The sequence below is a fragment of the Ctenopharyngodon idella genome, chromosome 7 (assembly GCF_019924925.1).
Source record: "Ctenopharyngodon idella isolate HZGC_01 chromosome 7, HZGC01, whole genome shotgun sequence".
Lineage (NCBI taxonomy): Eukaryota > Metazoa > Chordata > Actinopteri > Cypriniformes > Xenocyprididae > Ctenopharyngodon > Ctenopharyngodon idella.
The window spans coordinates 45,265,043-45,284,582 of record NC_067226.1 but is presented as its reverse complement, the minus strand read 5'-3'; the positions used below and the strand labels follow the sequence as shown (position 1 = coordinate 45,284,582).

General features: G+C 37.2%; 1 protein-coding gene across 1 annotated transcript in view; it reads left to right on the top strand.

Moving 5' to 3' along the window:
• The first annotated feature begins 2,924 nt into the window (after window positions 1-2,924).
• Window positions 2,925-19,540, top strand: part of LOC127515665 (polycystic kidney disease protein 1-like 2) — a 27,636-nt gene continuing 11,020 nt past the window's right edge. Inside the window, exons 1-12 of the mRNA XM_051899548.1 lie at window positions 2,925-3,755; window positions 6,400-6,558; window positions 7,323-7,514; window positions 9,251-9,361; window positions 12,199-12,346; window positions 12,626-12,852; window positions 14,189-14,596; window positions 14,973-15,088; window positions 15,682-15,817; window positions 17,352-17,532; window positions 17,641-17,749; window positions 18,800-18,932. Coding sequence (XP_051755508.1) covers window positions 3,431-3,755; window positions 6,400-6,558; window positions 7,323-7,514; window positions 9,251-9,361; window positions 12,199-12,346; window positions 12,626-12,852; window positions 14,189-14,596; window positions 14,973-15,088; window positions 15,682-15,817; window positions 17,352-17,532; window positions 17,641-17,749; window positions 18,800-18,932 — 2,245 coding nt within the window. The 5' untranslated portion in view covers window positions 2,925-3,430. The remainder of the gene's footprint in view (window positions 3,756-6,399; window positions 6,559-7,322; window positions 7,515-9,250; window positions 9,362-12,198; window positions 12,347-12,625; window positions 12,853-14,188; window positions 14,597-14,972; window positions 15,089-15,681; window positions 15,818-17,351; window positions 17,533-17,640; window positions 17,750-18,799; window positions 18,933-19,540) is intronic.

Below are 19,540 nucleotides of genomic sequence, written 5' to 3'. Positions count from 1 at the left end.
AAAGATATTATTTTCCAGTCTCACTTCCTGTTACATACCTACGTAACGATGTAACAAATTTGCATAATGCCAGACTATTGTATTCATTGGCTGCCCGTGAACAACGTCTAATTTGACCCACCCTCAAACACTGTAGTTGTAGCTGAGGAGAGTTTGGCTTGTGTTGTCGACATGTTGAGAAGATGCTGTTTTCAGCGCTGCAGATTCACTTTGCATGCACTTCAAATGGATGCAAACTCACGCTGGAATTGATATGTGATATGTAATTGGCTTTTCGTTTCTGACACACTCTGTAAGCGATCGACTAATCCCAACAGACTGGGCCATCTAACCAATCAGAGCAGAGTAGGCCTCAAGAGGAGTTAAATGACTGATGCTAGAGACTTTAAGTGGACCCTAAGGGCCGATCTTTAACATCCTTGTTAGCGCGCCCACCTCCTAGGCTGGAGAAGTTTGTATCCTGCTTGGAGCAGGTCGAGTAGGACCGGTTACATTTGGTGCCATGACCCGGATAGGAGTAAGGTTTAGTGGGGTTTAGTTTAATGGAAGCGAGTTAGTAGGAGCTGTGCAGTTAAAACCTCACTACTCTGATCTCAAGAGGCATGCTACAGACTGCGGTCTCTAGTGTCCTTGTTAGGGCTTGCCTCTCATGGCTGAGACGCCGGTTCAAAGAGGGTCAAGCAGGACAGATTACATTTGGTGCCGTGACCCGGATGGATGGGAGTGAGGTTTAGGGGGGTGAGTGTAACAGAAGCGAGTTAGTAAGAGCTGTGCAGTTAAAATTTCACTACCCTGATCTCAAGAGGCACACTAGAGACTGCGGTCTTTAGTGTTCTTGTTAGCACACCTGCCTCTCATGCCCAAGATTCCAGTTCGGAGTGGGTTGAGCAGGACAGGTTACATTTGGTGCCGTGACCCGGATGGGAGTAAGGTTCAGGGGGGTGAGTGTAACAGAAGCAAGCTAGTAAAGAGCTGTGCAGGTAAAACCTCACTCCCCTGGACCCAAGCGGCGTGTTAGAGACTGTGGTTTTTAGTGTTCTTGTTAGCATGCCTGCCTCCCATGGCTGAGACATCAGTTCAGAGAGGGTCAAGTAGGACCGATTACATTTGGTGCCGTGACCTGGATGGGAGTGAGGTTTAGGGGGCTGAGTGTAATGGAAGCGAGCTATTAAAGAGCTGTGCATGTAAACCTCACTCCCCTGATCTCAAGAGGTGTACTAGTAGCGACTGACGCTAGAAACTGTGGTCTTTAGCATCCTTGTTAGCGCGCCCGCCTCCCATGCCAGAGACGGAGTGGGTCGAGTAGGATTGGTTACACGACTGTTAAAAAAGTATTTTCTATATAGTATGAATATGGTAGTATGAATGAAATTCAGACATACTACATCGACCATCCACCATCTTGTTACTGTCTCATGACCTACCAGCATCTGTTGCATTGCTTCACTGCCATTCATAAATCCTCTCCTGTGGCCTCATGGGATAGTAAAGTGTCCATCGAATGCGCACTTAAAAATCTCGAGGGAAGTAGTAGAAAATCTTGGTACTTTTCATGTACTGTTTTTCGAAATACTCTGTTGGCATACTGTTTTTCTCATACTATATAGTAGGGAAGTATTTTATTTCAGACACAGTGTGAATATTCAACACTGTGTCTGATCCAAATGAGGTGAAGAAGCATTTATTGGATGCATGTAAACCTATTGAAGGAGACCTCCAAAACAAAATAAGGATCCTCTAAAATGGCATAATAGGTGTTTGAGTAATTTTCTAAACTAATGAGTGTTCCTCCTCATTGATATATTGTAACTTATCCGAGTTTAATCAAGACTTCATTCTCCTCTTTAATGCTGAAACATTCTCCAAGCTGTTGGAGAGATGGGGCACTATTCAAGCCAAAAATCATCCAAGAAACTTGATGCATGACGTTAGTCGCACAATAATTGTACTTAATCTCTAGGCAAAAAAAGTAAAAAATTCGTAAATGAACAAGAGGGGCCCTATGATACACTCGGCACAATGCGACGGAAAGCGTGACGCAAGTGATTTTAGCTAGTTTTAGCCCGACGCAGTTATCATTTTCACGTCCAGCGCCACGTTGTTTAAATAGCAAATGCACTTGCGCCCATCTGTTCATCCATGGGCGTGCTGGTCTGAAAACGAGGTGTGTTCAGGTGCATTGTTGGCGTGTTGCTATTTTGAGGCAACTGAAATGGACTGCGCCATTGACCAACAAAAACCTGGTCTAAAGTCAATGGTGCAGTTTTTTTTGTTGTTGTTATTTAAAGTGCGCGTTTGTAACATGCGCCTATAGGTAACATGCGCCTATCTGCTTGTCACACACACACTGACGTTTTGTGTGCAGCAGAGGAATAAAAGGATTCTTCTCTGGAGAAGTGTTCAGTCTTTCCGATTGCAAATTCCACCATGTAAATAGCGAATCCACCATGGCGCGAGCACACCTGGCTTTTAAGTGAATGGGAGATGACACTCTGATTAGTTTATTACAGGTTACACCCAAAACACACCCATGACTTATTAAGAGACTAGGTACAGCCCTTTTGGACCATACGCCTGGCATGCCGACCACTTTTTCCGTTGTCAAACTAAGGATTCAGACACGCCCTAAGTGAACCTGCACCATGCGCTTCAGACCATGTGCTTAGATCGTTAAAATAGGGCCCAAGATCTGGACTCCCAATTAAGTGCAACCTAAACAGATCTTCCCAGTTTATTAGAGTCAGTGGGACAGTAAATTATAATAATGAATGTTGATCGCTGTAAAGCCATTGTACATTACTGTATATTCAAGAATAAAGAAATGTTGCTAAAATAGATTACAACATTCACAGCACTGAGACCATCAGGGGCATACTGAACGAAGAACAAAGTATTTTATTTCTATATTTGGTATAACGTTGATTGCCACAAAAACTGGACTGAAAATGGACTTCTAATGAGGCACCTACAATAGAAGTGAATGGGGCCAATTATTGGAGGATTTATAAGTAGAAATGTGAAGCTTATAATTTTATAAAATCAACTAACATTAATTATTCTGTTAAACACTGTTGTTTGTATATTGTTTGAGCTGTAAAGCTGTTTAAAGATTTTTGTAATTGATGATCAGATGCCAGCTTTGTTTTTGGATTCAACACTTGTCTTATCTCCCTCTGCCCAGGCAGTGGATGTAGACATCAATGCTTCTGTGCAGTGTTATTTACACAGGGGCCTGAGGGGCACAATGCAGTGAGATGCTTTGTGTTAATGCATCTAAAAGTACATCACAAAGGCCAGCCATCAAGCAGTCAAACCATTGTTGGTGAACAAGTCTATTGACGGCATCAGACTCTCATTTTTGGGGGGCGGACGTCAGCGGCCTTTAAATACACAGGGATCAGGCTGCTTCTCTTCATGTACAGGGTGAAGGATGAAGATGGACAATCACACTCTCTACACTCTGTTTCTAATAGTGAGTTTTCATGTCATCTCGATCTGGAGTGACGATGAGGAGGTTCTTTCATGTCCAGAGCACCAGCAGGCCTTTGAGAGCTCCTGCTATGAGTTTGTGGCTCTGCAGCGCAGTTTCCTCAGCGCTCAGGCTTGGTGTGAACGGGGTGGTGGGCACCTGGCCTTCATCCTGAATGATGAAACCCAACAGTTTCTCCAAAAACACCTGCAGGCGGAGCAGGACTGGTGGATAGGACTCGCGCCTGCTTCCACCAACCTCACTCTGGACTCTGCTGCCACTGAAGGTATATTTCTAAAGTTTCAATGCTTCTTAAGTTGTGATGGATTGTCTTTTATAACAGCTTTGAAAATATATCTGGGCTCTGGTGACTAAATAAATAAAATATAAATATATAGGCTCTTATTAATTAGAAGCTGCACCATTAACCTGTTAACTGTCACTCGCTTTTTGAGCATAGATGTGAATTTAAATGAATTTATGAATGCTTTCGAATACAGGCCTAAGGTTGGTCTCTTTAAAAAAAAAAAAAAAGTGCAGAATATTGCATAAGTGAAAGCAGTTTCACAAACTGAATGTGTATAAAAGTTATAGAAGTTTGTTTACTGTAAAGCAAATGTACTGAACTAAACATTTTAAATTTTATAAGATTTTTTACAATAAAAAAATGTGGACTCTAAGGGCTGGTTTCACAGACAGGGCTTAGGCTAAATAAAGAGTATTTAAGTAGCTGTTATAAACATACCCTAGAAAAAAACATTACTGGTGTGCATCTTGAGACAAAACAATGGCACTGACATATTTTAAGATATATCAGTGCAAGTTGCTTTCCATTAAAACAGCTCAAACATGCATTTTTCGTCTAGGACTAGCTTAAGCCTTGTCTATGAAACCGGGGATAAAATTGTTGTAAAATCAAAGCCATACATCTAACCAAGTCGTGTTCCAAATTTGAAGTTCATATCATAAAAATTGTACCCTCTAAAAGGGTTTGAAGTACCCTTTTTATGGAAACACAATGTCCAATTTGAAAACTTTTTTCACAGGATGAATTTTGAGACTTATACCTAATTTATTGATTTTGATACCTATATAATTTTTTGGACCCTGCTCGTCAGTGATGCTTTATCAGAATAAGCCGACAGAACACTCACCGACTGTTAAAATGTCTTATCTCTCTTGTCAGCTGTGTTTCATGTACAGACAAACTATTTTTCAATCATGCATCTACACTGTAACATTACCACCATTATTGCCAGCTATCTGTTATCTGTACAGAGCAGCCGGTGTTAATGGGTCTGTGGCTTGACATCAATCTCTGGCTTTACAAAGACACGTTCTTTATTGCCATGTTTCCATTTGTGCTAGTTTTGTCTCTGTTTCTATGGATGCTATTGTAGGCATCAAGCAAAAGGGAGTACAGTATTTTATTGTGCTGTTTATATCCAGCACCTAGTTAGGTTATGTAGATAGAAGAGTAAAATGCTCAGTTATCATCATGGTGTACTGGAAAATGTTTTTAGATGATATATCACAACAGGGAAGAAATTTGTTTTGGCAAAAAGGACACATATTTGTAGTAACAGGTTGCTATCACCCCCTAAGATTGTGACCAAATTTGTAATTGTGAAATTTGTCAAATTCAAGTCAAATACCTCTTAACACATCCTCAGACTTACTCAAAACAAATTTGGGTTATCTTATCTGATTTCTGACACTAATACGATAATTGGCCTTTAGCAATATTACAGTTTTTTTATATATATATAATATTAAATTATTATGATAAAAATCGGTGACAGTATTTTCTTAATTTTTGTCAGGAAATCTTATGCATGCACTGAGAGAGAAAAAAAAAAAAAAACGCCTGTACACTTCTTTCACTGAAGAAAAATATATGGATTTGCATATGTTTACTTCAAATCTCTCTAGAGAGAAGTATTATTTTTCCTATTTTTACCCAAAATAGGGTGATGTGAGCATTATTAGTGAGTGCACGCATGTCTGTTTCATTCATACTCGTAGCCGGAGGGCGCCCTCACGCAGAAAGTCCAAAAATGAGACTCATAGAAGTCATAAAACTTCCAGGAGATCCCTTGTATTGACAAAGACGTCCAGGTATCATTTTAGCAGAATAAAACGCAGATAGAGACGTTTTGACTGGTGAAACATGAAGACAATAAACATACGATAAACAGTAAACATCTGTGTTCTTCTAGACATCTCCGGTATTTTCATACGAATAAAGTGTATGTATGCTAATGCAATGCTAATCGACATAGCCTTTATTTCTGCCTCATTCTGTGATATGAAGCCACATTAGATCACAAAAGGAAGTTTCAAACACTCGACTGACATTATGAAGTGAGTTTGGAGTATAAACGTCATTAAATGTTCTCTATTGTTGGACAACTGGTTTTTAAATTTTAGAAAGATGTTTGGGGCGTTGCTTTTTCAAAAGCATGGCGTCTGTACTTCCAGAGATGGGCATTTACATCGATCGACCTGCTCAGTGCTGTGCTTCACCATAAAACACGCTGCGCATATTATTTAATAAAAAATCGCAGACATCGCATTTTCGGTTTAATTTCGGTTAATCGTGCAGCCCTAGATAGATGTACAGTCTTTACAAAAGGATTTAGATCATGTAATTTTTACAACTCACAACTTTCAAAACTGATTTATGGAGTTTTTGTCTACTGAATGTTTTTTCTCACACTCATTTTCTTTCCTGTCAAAACTTAAATATGGCGCTACCCTGAATTGAAGTTCTATTGTTTATTTCACAGGTTTTTTTTTATATTGAAATATTATTAACAAAATGTCTTTTTACTCAAAATAGCAGCTTGATTATTCTCCATTATGATCTAAACAAGACTAAAACATTTTTATATTTGTTGTTGTTTTATTTTGTTACTGTTTGTTCTCAGGTCCCTTGTCCTGGTTGGATGGTTCGGATGTTAGTTATTCCAACTGGCTCCAGGAGCCCTCCCTGAACGCATCCTGTGGCTACCTCAGAAGAAATTCTGGATTTCAGTGGGAGACCACCAGTAACTGTAGCCAGGAGCTCTACTTCATCTGCGAGTTTGGTTGGTTTCTTTTTTTATATGAAAATATTTGGTAACACTTTATTTAGATGGTCCACTTTAGACATTCTACTAACTTTAAGTAACTTTGCAACTACATGTCAACTAACAGTCATTAGAGTATTAGAGAGTGAGTGCTTAATATCTGCTGACATTTTATTTTGATTCTTCCCAACATTATACTGACTATAAGTAACTACATGTCAACTTATTTTACTAACCATAACAGTTGCTACATATGGAAGATTGTTTCCGCCACTGAATAAAAAATAAATAAATAAAAAAAAAGTTAATTGCGACCTTTTATCTCAGAATTCTGACTTTTTTTCACAATTGTGAGTTATAATGTCAGAATTGCGAGATATACATAAACTCACAATTCTGACTTTTTTCTCGCAATTGCGACTTTTTATCATGCAATTCTGACTTTATAACTCGCAACTGCAAGTTTATATCACACAATTCGGAGAAAAAAAAGTCAGAATTGCGAGATGTAAACTCGCAATTGCGAGAAAAAAAGTCAGAATTGTGAGATAAAAAGTCGCAATTACCTTTTTTATTTTTATTCGGTGGCAGAAACAAACTTCCAGCTACAATCTACTAATACTCTAATGAGTGTTAGTTGACATAGAGTTGCAAAGTTACTTGTAGTTAGTAGAATGTCTAAAGTGGACCATCAAAATAAAGTGTAACCATATATTTTCCTCCCTAACTTTCCTGTTTGATTTGGTTTGAACCTGAATTGATTATTGTTCAATGTTTTTTAGAGTCTGGGCGCTCTTTAGCCTGCGCAGATCATAACGCTACGCTTCAGTGTGGCTCCGGTCAAGTGATAGAGATTGATGACAGCTTCTATGGCAGGAAGGCGGTGCATTATTGCAGGCCCAGCCACGCTCCCTCACATGCATCTCCACTGCAGGACGAGTGTAGCTGGGTGGATATAGTAGACACTGTGTCAGGTACATCCACTGCAACTATTATATGATACTTTCCATGAATAGGTTACACTTAGGTGTCACATGACTTCAAATTGTTTCTTACCGCATCCATTAAGCTCAACCATTCAACTCTGTTACACAAGTTATTTAGGTGTCACATGACTTCAAATTGTTTCTTACCGCATCCATTAAGATCAACCATTCAACTCTGTAACCCAAATTATTTAGGTGTCACATGACTTCAAATTGTTTCTTACCGCATCCATTAAGATCAACCATTCAACTCTGTTACCCAAATTATTTAGGTGTCACATGACTTCAAATTGTTTCTTACCGCATCCATTAAGATCAACTATTCAACTTCCAAGTTTTTTAGGTGTCACATGACTTCAAATGGTTTCTTACTGCATCCATTAAGATCAACTATTCAACTCTGTTACCCAAGTTATTTAGGTCTCACATGACTTCGAATTGTTTCTTACCGCATCCATTAAGATCAACCATTCAACTTCCAAGTTTTTTAGGTGTCACATGACTTGAAATGGTTTCTTACCGCATCCATTAAGATCAACCATTCAGCTCTGTTACCCAAGTTATTTAGGTGTTACATGACTTGAAATTGTTTCTTACCGCATCCATTAAGATCAACCATTCAGCTCTGTTACCCAAGTTATTTAGGTGTCACATGACTTGAAATTGTTTCTTACCGCATCCATTAAGATCAACCATTCAGCTCTGTTACCCAAGTTATTTAGGTGTCACATGACTTGAAATTGTTTCTTACCGCATCCATTAAGATCAACCATTCAACTCTGTTACCCAAGTTATTTAGGCGTCACATGACTTGAAATTGTTTCTTACCGCATCCATTAAGATCAACCATTCAACTCTGTTACCCAAGTTATTTAGGTGTCACATGTCTTGAAATTGTTTCTTACCGCATCCATTAAGATCAACCATTCAACTCTGTTACCCAAGTTATTTAGGCGTCACATGACTTGAAATTGTTTCTTACCGCATCCATTAAGATCAACCATTCAACTCTGTTACCCAAGTTATTTAGGTGTCACATGTCTTGAAATTGTTTCTTATCGCATCCATTAAATAATAAAGTACATTTCTAACTTTTAGGCCCGGTTTCACAGACAAGGCTTAGATTAAGCCAGGATTAAGTTCAGGCCTTAGTTCAGTTAGGACATTTAAGTAGTTTTTATAAACATGCCTTAGAATGCCTTAGAAACAAACATCACTGGTGTGCATCTTGAGACAAACAAAATGACACTGACATATTTTAAGATATGTCAGTGCAAGTTGCTTTCAGTTAAAACAGCTCAAACATGCATTTTAGTCTGGGACTAGGCTTAAGCCTTGTCTGTGAAACCGGGGGATGATTTATTATATATTTGCAGAAGTGTTTCATGCAACCACTCCCAAACCTATTCAGTTTATTATTAGCGGGGAACATATGGACTTTGCAAAGCATTCTTTTTTGTGACACAGAAACCATGAAGGGCAATAAAGCGCAAAAAGGTTTTCACTATTTATAAAAGCACTCGACAATCAGATTACATGCTTCTTAGCCATAAAAAGGAAATAATGCCAAACTGTATGCTAGGTTCAATATTTACAGTGGTATTACTCACACAATGGTTTATTTGAGCATGTACAATTGTGTATTCAGCAGTATATAGTGATTAATGTTAGTGATTATTTGCACACTGAATGTAAAACTGTTCTCTTTCTTGTTTTCTGTCAAGAGCACTGCCACGGGCTGCAGGTGTGTCAGGCGGCTGCCGATATATCATCTTTTGGAGAGCCGTGCCCTGCACTGGGAAGCTACTTGTCAGTGGAATATCATTGCAAAGATGGTCAGAAGAACTCTTTTGTCCCCACCTAGTATGAAACATGATGTAACATTTAATGAAAAAGCAACATATCTGATGTTGATAATATGGTGCATAATTGTCTCTTAACTATTACACACTGTGGCCTTTAGACACTTTGTTTATTACCCCAGTACGTGACTGATTGCATGGATTCTGTCATCTTATCTGTTGCACAATTCTCCATTTATTTAGACATGTCGGTTGAAAGAACATTTAAGTTACACAAGCAATACTTAAAGGTACACTATGTAACAAAATGAACTAAATTTAAATAATGAGTCAATACATCGTCAGTTCTTCTTTTAAAACGTGTTTTTTGTCTTACCCTGATTCACTATGGTAAGCCTATTATAAGTGTTTATATTTTAGGATGTTTTTTGCGGGATATTGTGTACATGTCACTCGTTCGTGTGTGTCTCGTTATATCCAGAAACAGAGAAAAGTTGCTCCGGCTGCTTTGAGGCGTGTCTGGTGTGGGAGTGGCATAGATTATTTGTCACAACGAGTGAGAAAGGTTGACATGGAGCAGCTAAATCTCGATCCTCTGAGGAATCACCTGTTTTAGCCAAGCCAAACAAAGAAGAGTCTGTTGGCAAAAAGAGAACGTGACAGAGCTCATAATAAAACAAGAATCAACATTGGCTTGGCTTTACGGAGATAATGAGTACTGAAGGGATTTGAAATGCTGTAAAAAGTGACACGTAGATGATGGCACAGGTTAGGTATTTTATTGAACAGATAAATTGTCATATGTAGCTCTCTAACAGAGGTTATTGTAAAGTAGGGGTAGGCGATATGACCAAAATCTTATATCACGATATGATACATTTTATTTCACAATAACGATATATATCGTGATATATGTATTTTTGCTTCAAACTAGGTTTTTATTATAATATCAAAATATTTGATACCACTGAAATTTCATATCTCTTATCATCATTTTCAATATCATTTAAAAAACTAATACTAGCTAGCCTAAAAAAAACTCTCAAGCTTACTGAAGACAAGTAAACAGTGATAAAGAAAGAGCAAAGAAAACAAACTACAATAGAACAAAGACACAAATGAAATAAACCTACCTGAAAAACCTCAAGCACTAGAAATACTACATAAAATATATAAAGTAATCGAATGTTTAAACAAACACTGCATAGTCTTTACTGTGTAAATTAAATATACATTTATTCTAATTACAGTTAATAAAAATGATTCAGTCAAGAGCAGTGAGAGATTTTGTCTCTTTTTTGTTGTTTGATTAGCATTAAAGAGTTAATTCACCCAAAAATGAAAATTCTGTCATTTATTACTCACCCTCACGCTGTTCCAGACCCGTAAGACCTTCGTTAATCTTCGGAATGCAAATTGAGATATTTTTGTTGAAATCTGATGGCTCCGTGAGGCCTACATAGGGAGCAATGACATTTCCTCTCTCAAGATCCATTAATGTACTAAAAACATATTTAAATCAGTTTATGTGAGTACAGTGGTTCAATATTAATATTATAAAGCGACAAGAATATTTTTGGTGCGCCAAAAAAAACAAAATAACGACTTATTTAGTGATGGCCGATTTCAAAACACTGCTTCAGGAAGCTTCAGAGCATAATGAATCAGCGTGTCGAATCCGCGGTTCGGAGCGCCAAAGTCACGTGATTTCAGCAGTTTGGCGGTTTGACACGCGATCCGAATCATGATTCGACACGCTGATTCATTACGCTCCAAATCTTCCTGAAGCAGTGTTTTGAAATCGGCCATCACTATATAAGTCGTTATTTTGGTTTTTTTGGCGCACCAAAAATATTCTCGTCGCTTTATAATATTAATATTGAACCACTGTACTCACATGAACTGATTTAAATATGTTTTTAGTACCTTTATGGATCTTGAGAGAGGAAATGTCATTGCTCCCTATGCAGGCCTCACGGAGCCATCGGATTTCAACAAAAATATCTCAATTTGTGTTCCGAAGATCAACGAAGGTCTTACGGGTGTAAAACGGCACGAGGGTGAGTAATAAATGACAGAATTTTCATTTTTGGGTGAACTAACCCTTTAATGACAGCAGGTAAATTTGGATGCTGTCACTTTAAGACCGGCTGCATGGTCCCATTATATTTGTGCGTTGTTCTTTCTCAATTTCTCAGTTCTTTATCAACTGTTTACGTTGACTTAAGACATAAATTACTCTGTTTACTTGCAAATACATGTCACTTTGACACATAGGTATGTGTATTTAACCGTTCAAGCCCACAAAAAACACTCAGTTTAGTCCTCGCGCTCTATGAGCAGCGGCTTCATGTCGCATGTCTCTCAACAGCGCTGAAAAACGGTCTCTCAGAGAGTGCGCGCATATACTGAAATGAGTTGTCTTTCAATGCTAATTGCGCTTTAATGGTTTAAAATCAACTGTTTTTAAACCAGTGCTTAAAAACGCATGCAAACAATAAGCTTTCGTGACCGCGCAGCACAGAAACATTACGTGAGCGTAACCGTGATAGAGACGATAGTCCAAAATTTCTTCCGGTTGACAAATTTCTACCAGTTACTCGTGTCTACCGATATATGACAAACCCCTATTGTAAAGCATTATCTATTGTGAAGGGTCATATTCATATTCAGTGCATGCAGTTTTGTTTTTTAACCGCTAGAGGGGCAAAGTTACATAATAGTGTAACTTTAAGACAAAAAACTGTCCTGAGACTTTTACTGTATGAATCAAAAGTTGACCATGTTTAAATAATTACCCAATGAAAAATTCTTAACATCTACTCTAATCTTGAACTTTTTTTTCTAAATACTGCACATCTTGGTATCAGCTCTTCATCTGCTGGTGAGCAAACTGGCTGCTGTCTTTGACAACATTACCATCACAGTGAAGTGGTTGCTGCATCCATTTCAAGGCAACCTCACATGCACTATGAATGCTGGGGACGGACACATCATTGATAATTACAGTCCAGAGGAGTGAGTGTCGGCCTTCTGCATGTCATGATGCAACATAATTAAGTACCATAAAAAAGGTGTACTTAAGTGTGTTAAGAAACAGTCATGAAAATGTACTTTCTTAAAGAGGTCTTTTATTTGATTAATATTATATTATCTAGTATAGTACAGTTTTTATACTTTATAAGTATAAAATATACCTTCAAGATTTGAAGTACACTACAAGAGTATATTCAATACAATTAAGTACACTTCTTTTTCACAAGGGAATTAATGACTGACTGTGGAAACTCTTTTTAGGATGGAGAATGTGGTCCATAAGTACAGTCATGCTGGAGTATACACTGTGGCAGTAGAGTGCAGTACTAGTGAATGGCATGTGACAGCCCACAAGAGCATCACTATCCAGGAACCTCTTGGAGAGTTTGGGACTATAAAGTGCCACAGCATGAATCAATCCACAGGCTATAAGAACTGCGAAGCACTTTATAATAACCCTCTGAAAATCCAAGTGGAGTTAGATGCAGGTAAAAAGAAATGTTTTACTGTTGTTGTTGTTGTTGTTGTTGTTATTTATTTATTTTCTGACGTAATTTATGAAAGCTTGTTTTCACCATGGCATAAAAAATATAGTTAACAGCGACTTTTTTCTTGCAATTGTGAGTTTATATCTCACAATTCTGACTTTGTGACTCGCAATTACGAGTTTATATCTTACAATTTTGACTTTTTTTGTGCGTTTATATCTTGCAATTCTGACTTTATTTTTGTACATTTATATCTTACAATTCTGACTTTATTTTTGTACATTTATATCTTACAATTCTGTCTTTATGACTCGCAATTATGAGTTTATATCTCGCAATTCTTTATTTTTGTACATTTATATCTTGCAATTCTGTCTTTATGACTTGCAATTACGAGTTTATATTTTACAATTTTGACTTTTTTATGTGCGTTTATATCTCACAGTTCTGACTTTATTTTTGTACATTTATATCTCACAATTCTGACTTTATGAATCGCAATTACGAGTTTATATCTCACAATTCTGACTTTATTTTTGTACATTTATATCTCACAATTCTGACTTTATGAATCGCAATTACGAGTTTATATCTCGCAATTCTGACTTTATATTTGTAAGTTTATATCTCGTAATTACGAGTTTATATCTCGCAATTCTGACTTTATTTTTGTACATTTATATCTTGCAATTCTTACTTTATGACTTGCAGTTACGAGTTTATATCTTGCAATTCTGATTTTATTTTATAAGTTTATATCTTGCAATTCTGACTTTATAACTTGCAATTAAGAATTTCCATCTCACAATTCAGAGAAAAAAAGTTATAAACTTGCAACCACAAGAAAAAAAGTCATAAATGTGAATTTTGCAATTCTTCCTTTATTTCTCGCAGTTGTAAGATATAAACTCGCAGTTGCAAGAAATAGTCAGAATTGCAAGCAGACTATTGCTTACTATTTTTTTCTCACAATTGTGAGTTTATATCTCTCAATTTTGACTTTATTTTTGTATGTTTATAACTCGCAATTCTGACTTTCTTCTCAGAATTGTGAGATATAAACTCACAATTGTGAGAAAAAAGTCAGAAATAAGAGATAAGAAGTCACAATTGCCTTTTTTTATTATTTCATGGTGGAAACAAATTGCTTACTGGCCCCCAACCAAGTGTCTATGATACTGTTGTCCTTAGATATGGCATGGAGTCTGTGGGATTTTATTATCCATTTAACTACATTTTTCACCCACCAGATGACAGAAATATGTATTGTGATTCAAAGGACATAATATAAGTGTTAAAAACTGACAAAATCTAAATAAATGTTTATCTCCGCCAGGAACAAATGTAACCTACAAAATTCAGCATAGAAATACAGAGCTGGTCTCCGCATCTGCTATCAGAGGGATCGTTCCCCAGAACATCACTGTATCTCCAGAGATACAGCAGCAGCTAGGACCAGGCTGCCACCAGCTTACTATTGCGGCTCTCAATGCGGTGACGGCCATAGATGTCTCCACCGTCCTGGAGCTTTGCTTGGTGGAGCCAGTGGAAGGCCTCATAGCGGACGTGGAACTTGAGCATGAGCAGTGTCCAGTCCATGCCCTCTCTGTCAATGTGACTCTGGCTCGGGGGGCTCCAGTGCGACTGCATTTCCTGGTGTCTGGAGCCAATCACACCTCCTCTGAGATGCATGAGATGCTGCATGGAGGTCCACAGGTTTTCCTCATCTCAAACACAATGCAAGGTGCTCACATTTGATGGATACGTACTTTGCATGGCCAAAAGTGGATGTTTAATTTTAAAACATTTACATTAATTCATATTTCTGATTTGCATTTAAAGGGACACACACAAAAACGGCGTGTTTTTGCTCACACCCAAATAGGGGCAAATTTGAAGCTATAATAAATGATCTGTGAGGTGATTTTTAGCTGAAACTTCAGACACATTCTGGGGACACCAGAGACTTATATTACATCTTGTAAAAGGGGCATTATAAGTCCCCTTTAAAACATACATTATAATGAAAAAAAATTACCATGTAATGTATATTTTGATAGCTTAGCTTGACATAACTTGCAGCTTCTTCAGTCTGATTATTTCTCTATCCTATCATTTAGGCAAATTAAATGTTGTGGTCAGAGCAGAGAATTCCTTCTCAAGCATGGAAACGGACGGTGGAAACACAACAGTTTATTGCTACAATGAAACAGTGACCCAACAAGATGGAGATACAGTATGTGATCAAACACATAAACACATACACTTCATTCCAAGCATACAATACAAGTTAAGCTCAAATTCGAGAGCTCTATGTGAGATTTTGTTAATTACCACAGAACATAATTTCAACATCATTAATGTGTAAAAACATAAATTGTGCTTACAGTAATGTAATGTATGAAAATTCATGAAAGTATTTGAGCTTTAAAGTCATCTAAATTGTTCTTTTGTGGTGGGATTACTTTTTTAGGTGGATGAACATCTTTCTGACATAATTTCTTTGGTTGGATTTCCTTTATATCAACTTATAAATACTTTTCTGATATCCTTGAACATATCATGTAAATGTTTAAATGATAACTTAACTTGTTGGCTGTATTTTGAAATAATGTGTAATTTAGCATAATTCCAATGCAACGTCTTGCGCCGTAGAGTTCCACTGTAAATGCATTACTGTACACACATTTTTGTTTGTTTTTACAAACTGATGGTACTGAAATTATTTCCTGTATGTCACAGATGCTGTCAATAGTTTAACTTTTATTGAACCCAGAACATTCCCTTTAAAAATGCAGAACATCCATTACACATCTATAATTTCAACAGATCGGTGAGCACGTGAGAATCGCCAGAGCCAATAATCTGCACATCACTGTAGATCCAGAAGTCCCGGTCATCGGCACGACCAGCGTCAAGCTATATGTTGATGGACTGGAAGATGACAACACTATCTGGAAATGCAGTAAGTTTCACTATAGCTAAATCACAAATAATGTGTTTTATCCAGTGGAACAGTGGTGAACCAGCGACAGGGTCATGGGCGGCCGAGGCTCATTGATGCACGTGGGGAGCGAAGGCTGGCCCATGTGGTCCGATCCAACAGACGAGCTACTGTAGCTCAAATTGCTCAGGAAGTTAATGCTGGTTCTGATAGAAAGGTGTCAGAATACACAGTGCATCACAGTTTGTTGCGTATGGGGCTGCATAGACTGCAGACCAGTCAGGGTGCCCATGCTGACCCCTGTCCACCGCCGAAAGAGCCAACAGTGGGCACGTGAGCATCAGAACTGGACCATGGGGCAATGGAAGAAGGTGGATGCATGTGGATGTTACTTTGACACGTACCACCTACCTAAGCACTATTTCAGACCATGTACACCCTTTCATGGAAACAGGTATTCTCTGGTGGCTGTGGCCTCTTTCAGCAGGATAATGCGCCCTGCCACAAAGCAAACATGGTTCAGGAATGGTTTGAGGAGCACAACAACGAGTTTGAGGTGTTGACTTGGCCTCCAAATTCCCCAGATCTCAATCCAATCGAGCATCTGTGGGATGTGCTGAACAAACAAGTCCGATCCTTGGAGGCTCCACCTCGCAACTTACAGCACTTAAAGGTTTAGTTCACCCAAAAATGAAAATTACGTAATTTATTACTCACCCTCATGTCATTCTAAACCCGCAAGACCTTCGTTAATCTTCGGAACACAAATTAAGATATTTTTGATGAAATCCGATGGCTCAGTGAGGCCTCTATTGCCAGCAATGTCACCGAACCTCTCAAGATCCAGAAAGCTACTAAAGACATATTTAAAACAGTTCATGTGACTACAGTGGTTCTACCTTAATATTATAAAGCTACGAGAATACTTTTTGTGTGCCAAAAAAACAAAATCACGACTTTTCAACAATATCTAGTGATGGGCGATTTCAAAACACTGCTTCGAAGCTTTACGAATCTTTTGTTTCGAATCAGTGATTCGGATCGCGTATCAAACTGCCATCAAATGCTGAAATCACGTGACTTTGGTACTCCGAACAACTGAATATCTTAATTTGTGTTCCGAAGATTAATGAGGGTCTTACGGGTTTAGAACGACATGAGGGTGAGTAATAAATTAAGTATTTTTCATTTTTGAGTGAACTAACCCTTTAAAGGATCTGCTGCTAACATCTTGGTGTCAGATACCACAGCACACCTTCAGGGGTCTAGTGGAGTCCATGTCTCGGTGGGTCAGGGCTGTTTTGGCAGCAAAAGGGGGACCAACACAATATTAGGAAGGTGGTCATAATGTTATGCCTGATCGGTGCATGTTGCTTACAATCTATTCAGTCAGAATACGTGGATACATTTGAATAGCCATCAGTGGAGAAAGATGCTTTTTTGTCTAGTCTGTAGTTAGGACAACAGTCCCATGATAACCATCCAATTGATCCATTAATTCCTCAAAGCACATAAGAAACTGTTGTTGTTTCTTTTTTTCCCCTTTTCTTCGTAGGTGAAACTTGCCCCTGTCCGGATGAAGTGAAAAATAGAGATTATGAGATACCGGCAGCTTGTCTTCCACCAGTGTACAGTTTCTCAGTGTATACTGTACATACTAAGTCAAGTGGTCATTCAGAATCTGGAACCAGATGCATCACTGTCATTCCTAGGGAAAATATGAAGCTCACTCTTACGTACGAATGTAACCGATTGCATTAATTTGATCAAAATATATTGTTGGATTTGTCGTCATTTGTGCTGTTTTGAAACCGGTCTATACTTCATCTCCTCTCTCTCTTTAGCTGTTCCAACTGCAATCCAGTGAACGTTGCTCACAGTGTTACGCTACAGGTGCAGTGTGAAGGATGTCAGAAAATTGTTTGGTACTTGGAGAACACTAAAGATTCTACTGTAAGTGTTTTTATTTTGTGTTATGACATGGCAGTCATTAAACCTGTAGCTTTAGCATGATCTCTGAAAATTCAGTTTTGCATGTAACCCCTTGTGAAAAAGAAGTACACTTTAGCATTCTTTTAAAATAAGTACTTATTATGGAAATAAAAGACTTTAAAAATATATATATTTAAGTGTGAACTGAATGTAATGTTTAACAGACACTTAATTGCATGTTAACTGCAATTATTAGAAAATGTATTGTAGTAAAATGTATATTAAATGCTGAACTTTAGAGTGCTTTTTCAACCCACTTAAGTACATCTTACTTCTATATTTCGTTGAATTATGGTGAAAGTGTACTGCCGAAAGCATTTATGGCAGACTATAATATACTTTAATGTGTTTTTTTTTAAAAACTTGTATTTAAATGTATTTGTAATTATACATTTGTAATGATAACGTTGCAATTCAGTACATTTAAAATATATGTAATATTGAATAAAACACTTATAATTAGGTACTTAAGTACTTAAGTATAATTAAGTGCCAACACATTAAAATGAATGTACTTCACTAAAGCATGACAATTTTTTTTTTTTTTTTTTTAAATTTAAAATGTATTTTAAAGTAAAACTTTTAATTTGACAATTGGGACTTTATTTTTGTGTGTTTATATCTCGCAATTCTGACTTTAAGACTTGCAATTATGAGTTTATATCTCGCAATTCAGACTTTATTTTAAGTTTATATCTCGCAATTCTAATTTTACAGTTTGTAAGTTTATATCTCGCAATTCTGACTTTATTTTAAGTTTATATCTCACAATTCTGATTTTATTTTGTCTCGTAATTCTGACTTTATAACTCAAAATTAAGAGTTTCCATCTCACAATTCAGAGAAAAAAGTTAGAAATAAGAGATTTTTTATTAGAAAAAATCTTTTTAGTTTTATTATTATTTTATTAGAAACTTATTACAAGGTGTAATGTTTAAAAATATACTTAAACATGATATAATGTGCTTGGATGGTGTATTAAAATACAGCTGATACATTACCTTCTCACAGGGATTGATAAACCACTGTTACTCCGAGTCAGTGAAAAATCCATTGATATGGCAGGCAGAGGACAGCAGCTCTTATAACATAGAGAGTGACACACTACGGAAAGCGAAGCAGGACATCACCGTGGTGGTTTATGGTAGGAGTCGCTTTACTTGTACATTTTACCCATTCTTCTGAAGAGTAAATATAGAGTGGCCCCCAAAGTGACTGAAATCACATTTAAAAATGTATGAATTTCAATGCACAGATAACTACATATCAAAACAAGCAGCACCTGCAAACGCCATATTTGGTTATTTCTAAATGCTGTTATAGTGGCTTTAGTGGATGTACTGTATAAAGTCAGTTCTCCTCAAGTTCACGCAGGCTTAGCACAATCAGAAAGTGCCCAAATACTTTCTTTGTTCATTTTAATCTGTTATTTTTCCACTTGAAACCTTACAAATCTGTTTTTTTGCTTGAATAGAGTATTTGTGCTGTCTTTAAATGTAAATAAATGCCACTTGGTTAATATTATTATCTAATGCAGTGATATTCATACTTTTAACTGTGGTTAAAGTGTTCAAATACTTTTTGTGACCACCAAATTAGGTAACACTTTATTTTACAGTGTCCTTGTTATGCATGTTACACTGTAAACCCGAATTGGCAAAGTTGGCAAAACTCAAAAAATTTGAGATAAAGTTACACGAAATTTTTTAAGTTAAGAAATTCACAGTTTAAGTAGGCAGAACTGGCAGATTT